Source organism: Triturus cristatus, chromosome 6 (assembly GCF_964204655.1).
Source record: "Triturus cristatus chromosome 6, aTriCri1.1, whole genome shotgun sequence".
NCBI classification, from domain to species: domain Eukaryota; kingdom Metazoa; phylum Chordata; class Amphibia; order Caudata; family Salamandridae; genus Triturus; species Triturus cristatus.
In genome coordinates, this window is record NC_140589.1 from 529,356,694 (window position 1) to 529,370,218 (window position 13,525).

At 42.2% G+C, this 13,525-nt stretch overlaps 1 protein-coding gene across 2 annotated transcripts in view; it reads right to left on the minus strand.

Annotated features, from left to right (window-relative positions):
* COL12A1 (collagen type XII alpha 1 chain) overlaps positions 1 to 13,525 on the minus strand; it is a 344,609-nt gene that overhangs the window by 190,394 nt on the left and 140,690 nt on the right. For both annotated transcript variants that reach the window (XM_085610958.1, XM_085610959.1), the window contains exon 17: positions 6,816 to 6,937. In XM_085610958.1, the coding sequence (XP_085467084.1) occupies positions 6,816 to 6,937 (122 nt within the window). The remainder of the gene's footprint in view (positions 1 to 6,815; positions 6,938 to 13,525) is intronic.

The window sequence follows — 13,525 nt, forward strand, 5'->3', positions numbered from 1 at the left end:
TAAATATACATTTTTATGACTTAAGTCAACCTTTACCACTGCTTTGTACCAAACGAAATGTATGTGTGAGAGGGGCTATGGCGAGATGAGGTGCACTTTTGCTTGGTGGTCATGAGGGAATCCGAGGAGGTCATGGCTGGGGGGTGCCAAAAATAATAGTCGCACCGGGCGGCAACAGCTCTAAAGCCGGCCATGAGACCGGGTGGCAACAGCTCTAAAGCCGGCCATGAGACCGGGTGGCAACAGCTCTAAAGCCGGCCATGAGACCGGGTGGCAACAGCTCTAAAGCCGGCCCTGCGCAGAAGTGTGTGGCAGCATTCTGAATGGGTGATGCAGTTGACCCAATATGTGCAGTATCAGTGCCATGAAGTCCACTCCAGTTTCTAAGGCCATTGGGAGAACCAAATAACCCTTTCACTGTGAATGGTGTAATTTTTGTCAACCGTACAGCAGCCAGTCAACCTGCAATTTCCCCCTCGTGCAAGCCGCAAGTGGAGGTGTCAGGTTTCCCCATCTGGGTTCGGGGGCCCAGGCCACTGCATCGGCTGCTGATCCTTACTCTGCCACTACTATTTTCGCTACTATTCCCGATCCTGGGCCTGCTTGACAGTCCTCCAGTACTTTATTCTGCTAGAGCTGGGTGCGCAAAATTATCTGAATGGAGTGTAAGCAGCACACAAATTAAGTTGTCCGAGTCTGTTGATCTGCAAGTACCACAGGGCTTTTGTGGACCTCTTGGTGCCTTATTGGGAGTGCTTGTTCTGAGGTCATGGAAATAGATCCTGATGCCGCACTATTAGAGGCAGAAGCGCTGTGATGGATGGGACCGGTGGGCCAGTGTTCTGTTGTGGACTGCCAAATTAAAGGTTTGGGGCCTGGAGAGTAAACGCAGCTCTCACAGAGGGAGCTCGTGTCTACTATTCACGAGTGGCATAGAACAAGCGCCCAGCCAAGCAGTGCCCGGATTTGTATGTGCACTAAGGAGAGGGATGAGCAGTAGCGGTCCGTGGAGGGAGTTCGGTGGGGCAGTGAGGCGGGGCAGGGGAGGGGCAGGGTGGGGAAATGTAAACACCGGAATATGGATGAAAGGAGGTAAGCACACAATTAATTAAATAAAACGAATTTCTTTGCGCGCGCTGCATCGCATTTCGCGATGCAGCGTGGGCAAAGGAATTCATTTAGGACTGAAGAGAATTGGGGACGGAGACACAATCAAACCACTGATCTACTGGCTATGAATCTGGTCCACTCCGGAGCCAGGTGAATACGGTGAATCATTGAAAGAAGTTTTAAATCTAAGTGGTGCTAAACAGATTCCTTCGCTTTGACATGTAAAATTCCAGTACAAATCACAGGGGTTGATTCTCTTGTGGGACTGTCCGGAATGCATTAGTAAAAAAGATATTGCCACCATGAAGGCAAAGTATTGGGCCTTTGTAGAAGAACAGTATGTTATAAACAGAACCGCAGGGCGCATAACTACTGAGTTTCTAAGTTCCAAACCCTTTTCCGAGTTTGAGCTTTTTTATGATCTGATCTCACCAACTATGGCGAAAAGTCTTTATGTGAAATTTAGATTAGGCTGTTTACCCCTGGGGTAATTCAACGTATACATAATGAATACAGATACAACCGCATGCCCAGTCTGTGGCTACGCACTGGAGAAAGTCGAACAAATTGAATTTTTTTGTAAAGAATATCACTTTCTTCACAAAAAATGGATTTGTCCCGTCTGTTGTAGACTGGGCATCCGAAATTATAGGGCAGCACTGAAAATATTGAAATCTGACACTACAGCATTTATTGTATTTGTTGTAAGCAGGTTCAGGCGCCAGACGTTCATGTCCCAGGTTGCCCGAGAGGCTCCATCCTTAAATGATTTGCAAGTACAGCCAGGATTAAATGTTCGCCACTCCAATAGCTGCTACTTAGGATTGTTTGATGATCTGAGACACTTAGCACTTTATGGCTATGAGGTACAATCGTTGTTAGATAAATTACTGTTATTATTATATTCATTAGTAGGAATTGCCGAATATTTGAGGTATGCAGCATTTTACTGGGTATGATAGTACATCATTGATATGTTTTTAATCATAGGATGTTTTATATTGCTGTTATGGTTGTATAATAAGAGTTATTTTTGATCCCATTGTACAACTATCAAGTATGTTCCAAATTAACTGACAGAATCTTAGTAACGTTGAAACAGTCACCTTCTGATGTATATTGATTATGTGGCCCTGAAATGTGAAGATGCAAGTTGCCTCGAGTTCACTGATTGCTAAGAGGTCATTGTATAGGACAATCTTATTATTTTATTGAATTTGGTATTCTGTATTTATTCTGGTCGATATTTGTCTATGTACTGTATATATTTATTATTCTGCATAACCTATGGCGCTTTACCGAGCTTGTTAAATTTTAATATTTTATGGATTTTATTGTTATGCACTTTGATGGTTGCACGGCCGAAATAAAGTATTACTAAATTTATCTGATTAAAAAATTAGGAGAAAGGGGAGGACTGAGAAAGAAGTTTCATTAAATGCTTGTCTCCCCAACCTGCCGTACACATACACTTGGCCTCACCTCTAGTCCACAGCTCAGAAGGATGAGTGCCTGCACCTATATTTCTCCATTTAAAGTTCTGATGACCCTTGTCTTGAACCACCTACACATTAATTCCAAATTTACAAGCAGTTTTCAACATGTGCTACTATTTTAAGACTATTGGACAAATGTGAAAATAATACCAAGATTCTAAACACAATGGCAAAAGTCATGAGCATGACAGACTTTACGCAAAACTCAAGCTGTACTTACTGTCTTGCCGACCTGTTCAGTGAGAAAAACATGATCTACATAGTGTTAGAACATAACCAATACAAGCAGATGGTGCAGAGGATTGCACATCTTACAAAATGTCTGAGAGGGAAAGGATGCTATTTAGAAAAAGAGACACATAGACGGATTCGACGCAGAAGACGCTAACAGGACAAGGAAAGACATGGATATAAAGCAGGAGATGGCCAATGAAGTGTCAATACATGGTATTGTTCTCAGCTGAAGGTCTACGGAACCCAAGAAGAATCTTCCACTTTACAGTTGTGCAACCCAGTTCTTGTTGGATATGTATTCAGAGCAAAACATTCCACATCCTTTGATGACTTTTATGACCACAAATGCAAAGTAGTTTATCTTGATTTTTCATGAGATTTTGCCAAAACAATTCTTAAATGTGAACATGTTTCCCATCAGAGCTCCTGGAATGAGAAATCTCATCTCAGTTGAAATAGGTTGTACATTCACCGACTGTGTGCTCCTTAGATGATCCTGTATCATGGAATAGCGTTGTCCGTGTACCTGAGGGATTTAAAGCTGCATCTTTCCTCTGCATAAAAGGTGCAGATCTAGGAATTCATCAACAGAACATAAGCATATTGCATTTTCAGAGGACAAAATGTAATTTCTTCTAAATAATTGCCTCCATGCGCATATGTCTAGGTCATTCAAAGATATATACATAAACAGTAAAAAACAAATGCATTTGTGCAATCTATGCATTGTATACTCATAGCATATTCACTTTTATGTGACCAGATGTACGATGCATTATTAAGTGGTGGCTGCCACCTCATTAAAACTTTAAATGCAAATGACCCTGCACATTTGCAACTCACTGGTGTGACGACACAACAGTGAATCATGGCTTTACAATGATTTTGTTGCCCCTTAATATCTTAGGTTTTTGTCAATATAATCACAGTAACTCTCGTGCCTTCCTTTCTCTATGAGAACCTTTTGTCGTCTACAGCCATTGGTCACTATTTATGAGACACGATTTTGTTATGTAGAAACATTTGTATGTAAAAGACATGCACTTGAATGAGAGAAGGGAATAAAAAAGTTATATTTGTGTCTCTTATAAACATTTTTGCGAATTGATATGTATTAGACTAAATATGAATCAATTGGATATTCCAAAACATTTTCAAAGGTGCATGGTAACAGAGCTGGGTACATCTGGCATAGGCCTAAAAGTCTCTAGAATGTGCTGTGTAGAAATCAAATACCATTTACGACAACCTCCATCACCTGATTGCCAAGACATACGATTAGTGTTCTATCAAAATTTGTGAGTACTCTCACAGATGAAGCATGGCTACAGCTGATTTCTGACCACACATCAGATGCTTTAGTACCGCCTTCTAACCATAAAGAGGGCCACTGGAGTTTTGGGGCAGGAGGATTGACTAAACATGCAGCAAGAAAAGAAAATTAATAATGTAGAATATTTTGAAGCAGTATTTCTTCACTATTTTGTCATTTTTACATATTAACATTAAATGGGCAAAGGTTTCACGGTATTAACATCAGTTTAACCCTTAAATACAGCATTCAGCAACTGAAAGGTGAGCTTTCTCTGTCCAACAAACAGCCTGTTACTAGGCTGCAACACATGTGGAAGCGTTTTTAGTAAAGTGTGATTCGTGTGAGCTTTTGCTAAAATCTGCAAATTATGCAGAATATGGTAGATTATGTGGCAAGTGTACCAAAGCCATGATTAAGTGGAAAACCCTGTAGTTGCGGAATCGCATATAATTCCAGTGGTCCACCTTATAACCCATTAAAAGAGTTACCTCAGTATTTAGACAACAACGTAAACTACTCTGCCACAGAAAATGCAGGTGATAGGTAAAGAAGTTCTATTGAGAGCAAGATGAATAGTTCACACACCACTGAGAAATGGATGAAGTCCTTGTATATCACTGAATCATCCCAAAACAATATGTGATCAATTCTGAGGAATTCTCCAGGAATCATGGAGAATGATGGTGACAATATGGGATTTCCCCTGTATTTTGTCATGGTGGAGGTATCACATGGTGTCTGAGACCTGGGGATAAGTAATAAAACCTTATAAACAGTAGTAACTAATCCCTAAAATGAACTTAACTGTGACAGTGTTTATGCCACGAGTAGGCATTGTACTGGAAGTGGTGCTGGAATCTGTTTTGGCAAATATTTGTGCTACTTTGTAGACAGGGCAGATTGTGTTATTTTCACTTGCTACTTTATATGTTGATTTGGATGAAATGTGAGTAGCCTCCAATTCAACACGAAAGCAAGGTAAATATTTAGATTGAAAACCCACTTTATTAGTAAAAGTGTACTAGTGAGCTATCTGTAGCAGAGGTAGGTTTCTGGCAATGTAATGAAGTCATATTTGCATGTTCTCTAATATAGGTTTCTACTGCAGTGAAAGAAAACTGATGTGGAATAATTTTGGGGGAACCTTGGGATCCATAAGTTACAACTACTCCTTCTAACAAAACCACAAGTGGCGTCACGTCCTTAGAAAAATGGCAGAATTGGGTTCATGTAGCAAATTAGGATGGAATCATCATTCTACTGTGGTGAGAACCACACACAGAATATGCCACCTCTGGCGTTCAGTAGCCCTTGGCTTAAGGTGGTGCTCGATGCTGGGTTATCACTTACTACAAAATTTTATTCACAAACCACTCTGTGGAGACCTTTGCTTCTTCTATCTTTCTTGTGTGGTGCTCTCTGTCAACGTGATAAAGATCGCCACACTCATAGGTATACATTTCTGTAGTAAATATAAGAGAGACTGTAGGAGTGGCTAGAAATTGGGGCATACTTGCCACTATATGAGAGGGGTTTAGGGAAATTTAAGGAGAGGCTTAGGGAGGGATATTAAGGTGTTTATGGACGTAGATGCTTATACAAAAACGCATCCTCAAAATAGTAAGACCATAACTCACAAACTATACTTTCAAAGTTCCTAGAGCATTGAATGTCTCAAAAAAGTAGCAAATGTACTCCAGGCCAGCCTTCGTGTAAGTCTAGCACCACATATGGCCACCCACAGGCACTGCAATGATATGGCAGCAGTTTGAGATAAATAAAAAGGGAGTCAAGTGGTTACTAGAAGATAACAGTTTCAGAGAAATGGTGACACAGCTCAAATTAACTTTCCCACAGAGTTAAAATCTCAGAATAGTGCAAATCCAAATTTCTAAAGGTAAACATAATAATGTGTTAGTTTTCCTACTTTGTATTCTGAACAAACGATCTGCAATGCCTTAATCGGGCGAAAATATTCATAATTAGTTGAAGAGGTGTTTCTGCCAAGTGAGATCCCCCTACAGAAACCTAAATTCAATCTTCGAGGTTAATCACTGCTGTAACGTATTATCTAAATTTGGTAGGTATTGAAGAGCTACCACTTTTATTTTTGAATTTCTATGTGGGCATCTCAGATCCACATTAGGATGCACCTCATGTATACATAAAGTGGAAATATGGGTGGGGTTTTTACCACTGAGCCATAAGTGATTTTTAAATTGGGGTTTTGGCAACCACAAGCACATCTTGTACTAAGGGGGTAGGATATTGGGGTGGATTGTAGTGTTTTGTCTCAAGTTACAGTTTCCGATTCTGGTTTTCTGCTGTACTTATTCACTGTGCAATTCTGTCAAGAATACTCTTTCTTATTTCTCACATGACTGTTGTCGTGCTTACATTTAATCTACAATAAATTGCATGGGGATATAATCATTTCTCCATTCTTACCTGAATTCTTCATAAGATTCCAATTAATTTTTAAGATTGCACTAATTTATACAGTGCTAAATTACAGAGCTATACAAACACATATTTTTGAAAATGATACTCATAATTCAAATTAATACAGATGAGCAGAATACTTCTATCTTGGCAGTCTCAAGGCACTATACACAGAGACTGATTTGGATACCATTTGTTCGTGAAAAATCATGCGTTACCTGAAGAATCTATGGTTGGATTTGGAGCATCTAACTGGTTAGTGGTTTCATGTCCAATGAGGGGTGGGCTTTGTCCATCATCAAACACCCCAAAAACATTTACCTTGTATGAAGTCTCAGCCCTGAAATTTAAAAGACATAGGATGTAAGCCAGGTGTACCATTCATGGTCATTGAGCAAAAGTGTATGGCAGTAGAATATGTTTAAATAACAACTTTTGAATGGCTCAGTAAAGTTAATATACCAATAAGTACAAAGCACAAAGGTGACGGGTGGAATGCTTGCAAAAGTTTCAGTTACTGGCAATCACTCATCTATGAATCCCATTTCATATTTTTCCCCCACTATGCCACTTGAGACAGAGAGCAACCATATAAAAATCATCCTGGGTCCTGTGGTACAGCAAGACTTCTATGTCCAGTGGTGGGTTTTATGCTTGCCGTGCCACAGTAGTGCAGCTGCACCTCTCTGATGACTGGGCTTTTCTTATTAGGGCAATACCAATATTTGCATCTGGCTGCTCTCTGTTTCAAGTAACTGAAAGGACTTAGTGGTTTAAAAGGATAGACTGGAATGCAACCCCATGAGATTGCCAGGGGGCGAGATTATTGCAAACATTCCACCTATCAGCTATTTGTATTTTCATCTCTACAATGCCCTAAATGTGCTAGGTATGTCCAGACGCTGGTCCCGTGCTCACTGTGCACACAACTCAATCATAACCTCACTGATTAGACATCAGTAGGCCCCCACTACCTCACTGTGCCATAGGACCAATTATATTTTTTTTCATGGCTGGTCACTTTCAGAAGCAGCATAATAGGTAAAAAACATGAATGGGAATGTGTCTAATGCAATTATCAATGGGAGAGACTTTTGAAGGCATTCCACCCATCACCTGTGTCTTTACATCAATAAATGACCTTGACTTGGCTACATATGGTCTTTCCATCAAGTATTTTTCCGTTCAATGAAATAGTTAATATACTCTACATAATGGTATTACGAAATTCATCTTTTCATTGCTCTGTTCAATGCACTGTATAATGGTAAAGTGATTTCTGTGGTATTTTCAGAAATATAAAGTTAAATTTCTTTATATCATTGAGAAAATGTGATCTGACCTTCTGAGGAGCAATGGAGACTGTGAGAATGCATGATGTGTGGAGGAAAGCTATTCATTTGTACTGTAGTGTTTGGTCTGGCTTAGTGGTGCATAAGTGATAGCATGTTGTTTTTATCTGTTTCTCAAAATAATGCACTGCTTCTTACCTGTAGTAAAAGAGAATTCCAAATATGTGCCATGCCTTCTCCAAATGAGCATTCTTCAGAGTCAGAAGGTTAGAATTTGAGGAGCACTGTCAGCAGGAGGTGGTGCCTTTAGTTGAGTGCGGGGTCAGCTATTTGCCCAAGAATGAATTTTCTATTTTCCAAATGAGTTGATGAATGATAAAGATGTGTTTTATTATTCAGAGGTTTGAGAGAAGCCAGAGCTGCTTGTGTAGAAATGCAGTCCTAGCATCACAAACCAACCAACAGTCTGGAGGTCTCATTCTGAGCTAGATTCACGCCATAGATTTTATAATCTGGAAGTTACACAAAGAGAGAGTAGGAGTAATCGAGTTGAGACAGACAGAGATGCTGTGTAGTGACTGTGAAGTGATTGGTAAAAAATACTTTGGGGCTTATTTACAAGCCCCTTACGCCGCCAGTGCACCACTTTTTCCCATATAAAAATTGGCGCACCGGCGGAGCAAGGGGCTTGTAAATAAGTCCCTTTATTTGCTCAATAGCTTCAAAGTGCCACAGATTAAGCATCTTTGCAGATTTACAATCAGCGTTTATATGGGCATCCCTAGTGGAAATTATGATATGGTGTTGAAGATGTTGGGATATGATGGGAGATGGCTCTCTGTGGGATGTTACTTATGGAATGCAAAGCTGATTTAGAAAAGTGATGAAATTGCTAAGTGGAAAAAAACCGGGCTAGCGTTTTTTGAATATTACAATTATTTGAATATTGTGGGAGAAATCCATCAGAAAACACAACAAGATAATGGACAGAGTGATGAAACTTTTCAAACACTCACCCCCAGTCAAGAGATCTGTGTTAAATCCATTGTTCTTTTGCTCACCAAGCGACTCCAGTTTGTATCCAGCCATATGCAAATCAGTCTTGACCCTGCTCCCCATGGGAACAGACCAGCCAGAACTGCCAAGCCAGGCCTTCCCTGGACCGGAAACAAGCATCTTGGGACCGGCTTCGGGGTATCACCCCTCATCAGCCAGGCTAGCTTGAATCCAGTGGCACAGCGAGCAAGAGACCCATGTATGGGCATACCCTTGGCCATTTAGGGCAAACACAACAAACACAATAAGATGAAGGAGGTGAGTGTTTGAAAAGCTTCAGCACTCTGTCCATCATCTTGTTGTGTTTTCTATTTTTGCCCATGCTCGCTGTGTCACTAGATTCAAGCTACGCCGGCTGATGAGGGGTTATACACCGAAACCTGTCCGAGGATGCTTGTTTCTGGTCCAGGGAGGACCTGGCCTGGCAGTTCGGGTTAGACTGTTCCCATGGGAAGCAGGGTTAAGACTGATTTGCATATGGCTGGGTCCAAACTGGGGTGGCATGGTGAGCAAAAGAATGATGGATTTAAACAAGATTTCTTGACTGGGGTGAATGTTTGAAAAGTTTCAGCACTCCATCCATCATCTTGTTGTGTTTGGTATGTTTGCCCCAAGTGGCCAAAGGCATGCCAAGAAGAAGGTCCCTTGCTCGCTCTGCCACTGGTTAGCCTTGCTGATGAGGGGCGATACACCAAAACTCTCAGGATGCTTGCTTCGGGTTAAGGGAGAACCTGGCCTGGCAGTTCAGGATGGACTGATCGCATGGGGAGCAGGGTCAAGACTGATTTGCATATTTCTGGGTCCAAATTGAAGTGGTCTGGTGAGCAAAAGAAAAAAGTATTTAATTCACAGCTCTTGACTGGGGGTGAGTGCTTGAAATGCTACAGCACTCCGTCCATCATCTTGTTATGTTTGCCCTAAGTGGCCATGGGTATGCCTAGACATGGTCCATGCTCGCTCTGCCATTGGATTAAAGATAGCCTGGCTGATGAGAAGTGATACCCTGAACTTGATCACAGAATGCTTGTTTCTGGTCAAGGAAGGACCTGCCCTGGCAGTTCGGACTGCACTAATACCATGGGGAGTTAAAGTCAAGACAGATTTGCACATGTCTGGGTCCATACTGGGGGGGCATGGTGAGCAAAAGAGCAATGGATTGAACCCAGATCTCCTTACTGGGGGAGATGGGGTGTTTGAAAAGTGTCAGCACTTCATCCATCATCTTGTTGTATTTGTTATGTTCGCCATAAGTGGCCAAGGACATGCCCAGACGTTGGTCCCTTGCTCGCTGTGCCACTGACTTAAAGCTAGCCTGGCTGATGAGGGGTGATACACCAAAACCGGTCCCAGGATGCTTGTTCCTGCTCCATGGAGGACCTGGCCTGGCTGATCGGGTTGGACTGTTCCCATGGGGAGCAGGGTCAAGGCTGATTTGCATATGGCTGTGTCTAAACTGGGGTGGAATGGTCAGCAAAAGAACAATGGATTTAACCCAGAACTCTTGACTGGTGATGACTGTTTGAAATGTTATACACTCTGTTCATCATCTTGTTGTGTTTGCTATGTTCGACCTAAGTGGCCAAGGATATGCCCAGATGTGGGTTCCTTCCTGTCTGTGCCACTGGATGCAAGCTAGCCTGGTTGATGAGGCATGATACCCCAAAACTGGTCCCAGGATGCTTGTTTCCATTCCAGGGAGAGAACCTGGTCTGGGAGTTTGGGCTGGACTGTTCCCATGGGAACAGGGTCAAGACTGATTTGCATATGGCTGGGTAGAAACTGGGGTGGCATGGTGAGCAAAAGAACTATGGATTTAACCCAGATCTTGTGACTGGGTAGGAGTGTTCGAAAAATGTCAGCACTCCGTCCATCACCTTGTTGTGTTAGCAATGCATTAGAGAAATAATTATTGAAGATCAGTTGATCTAGTCTTCACAGTATAGGGTGTTGACATCTAGGTTCCAAGAGTTGTAGGGTAAAAATATATTGACATGAAATGTGCACTCAGTTGCAAAGAGAAATGTAGGAATAATGTTTGGTCTTTGGTATGTCCGTGGGCCACACTGATGCTAAAGGCTAGTACATACAATAAATACAATCATGGTATTAAATATATTGCAATATCCCTTTAGATCATTACAGCATCCAACTAGTCAATAATAACTAACACCCCTACCTACAGTTGCACTTTGTTAAACTGGCAAATAAAGGACACCATATCAGCCAGTGTTTCAATGTACACAACAGTATTTCAAAGTCCCGCAAAGTTCATCACAGTAGTTCAAATTCTTACCCCTGAAAAACCATAAAAGGATGATTAATTTGGTCTCACTCTGTCTTGTTGGACAGACTGGTGTCACTGGAAATTGAAGGGTCAGCTTTGGCATGGATCAGATCTTTTTTAGGAGATCTCTCATTCCAAGTTTTATTTTATGTGGCGTCAAGTCCAGTCCAATCCACAAGCTTTAATATCCGGAGTTCCCCAAGGGTCAGTTTTAAGTTCCCTGCTGGTCAACCTGTATGTCCACCCTTTGGCGGATTTAGTGTAGAGCTGGGGCTGAACTTTGTTTTGCTATGCAGATGACACGCAGATCATGTTTACACTGTCATCTGCACAGAGTCGGATCTCCTTGTGGATAAACAAAAACTCACTCAAGCTCAATGGGGATAAGACAGAGGTCGAGATTCTAGGCAAACATCCCTCTCTTTGAGGCCCTCAACATTGGCCAGTTTCCCTCAGAGCTTTACTAACTCCTTCCAATTTTTGCTGGATGATTCATTATCATTGAAGCCTCAGGTATCTAAAATGACTGCCATGTGTTTTGCTATGCTTAAATGGCTCAGAAAGATTATTTGGATATCTCCGTTTCAGCCCAAGGACTGTGATCTCAGCCCTAGTTTTGTCTAGGCTGAATTATAGTAATGTGCTTTGCTTGTGCACAGACAAGTTATCCCTCCGCCAGAATGCAGCTGCTAGACTTCTGTATCGTCTTCAGAAATTTGCCTCAGTCACCTATCTTCTTCATGAGTTGCACTGGTTCACAATTCCCAAATGCATTACTTTCAAAGCCTTGTGCGACATGTTTAATCCTAAAGCTTGTTTGGGACCCTGCAACATTCAGAAACTGGTGATGCTCTATCAGCCCTCTCAAACCCTGAGGTCTTCGAATTGCGCTCTGTTTGCTGTGCCTAGATTACGCCTGTCTCGCATGAAAGTGTAATCCTTCTCCTATCTTGGTCTGAAATTATGCCATTCCCTTCCAGAGCACCTGAAAGCCTATATGTCATTACTTGCCTTCCGCAAGAGCTTGACGACCTGTCTTTTTTATGCCGATGTACCCATAATTCCTTCACAAACAGAGACTTTCCTGGCACAAGTAATGAAGAACAACTTCCTTTATTGCTTAGCAGTCATAATATCAGGAATATTCTCAACTGACCTCAATATCGCCTATTGCAATTCTATGGTAAACAAGCATTGGCAAAGTCAATAAATCTCACCCTTACAAGTTATTGACTTTGTCAATTTTTTAGCCATGTTGTACAGCAGCTGCACTGCTGTACAGCATGGCAGAAAGTTTTGTTTTCTAGAAAATCGCAATGATGCGACCAGCGGTATCCACATCATAGCACCTTTTTGATGATTCTGAGGGTGAATGGGGGCATCAGTAATAGAAGGATTCGGGACGGGTGCATGGGGGCATTTTTTTGGGCTGAATTGGCAGCACAGTGGGAGGGAAAGAGTGCACTATAGAGGGTGTGGTTAAATAGAAAGTACTATGACGCTGCCATCGGTGTACATGTCATAGCACATTTTTTGTTATTGCGGGTGAGTGAGGGCAACCAGCAATGGAGAGAGGGAGGGCAGGTCGGTGGGGCCATGTATTTTCTTGCTGGTGAAAGAACTTGGTGGGAAGCACCACAGAGGGTGAGAGGGTATGTGTTGAGACGGGAAGTCTTCTCCATGTCTCTGGATAGTGTGCTTTCCCTGCTTTATGCTGATCTCCAGGCAAATCACTTAAAAGTTACTGTATGTTTTCTGAAACCCTATCTCACTGAGCATGACAATCAGGCATATGCACTGAAGGTCTCCCTGCTTACATGGATTGAGACCCTAGAGCTTGGCTCTGAGGTCGAGGGAAGCATGCATAGTACACCCCTATTTCACAGAGAGTGGCTACTGCCCTCTGTAACCAAGCTGTGGTAGACTGACAGTGGTGGCGCAAATAAATCTATAGCCAGGGTATCCCTGTGTTATAAGAAGTGTGGGCTACCAGCCACCCTCCTGATCAAGTCTGTGCTGTCTCCCTTGCCTGTGGTCCTGTTGCCTTTGTCTACCTGGGATGTGTGTTTGAGAACCAGTTTGTGTTCTAGGTGAGGATGGTGAGGTGAACCATTGTGTGTAATGTGAACCAAGCTGTTCTGCTGGACATGTCAGCTCCCTTGTGCCCCTCCCTATACCTTGGAGTAGCCTGGTGGGCTGGGCGTGGACACTCCCTCTTATCGATGTTTAGCTGCACTTAATCTGCTAGGAGGGCCCCCCCCCCCTTGCCCTCTTTCCGTTCAGTGATGGTCCAGGC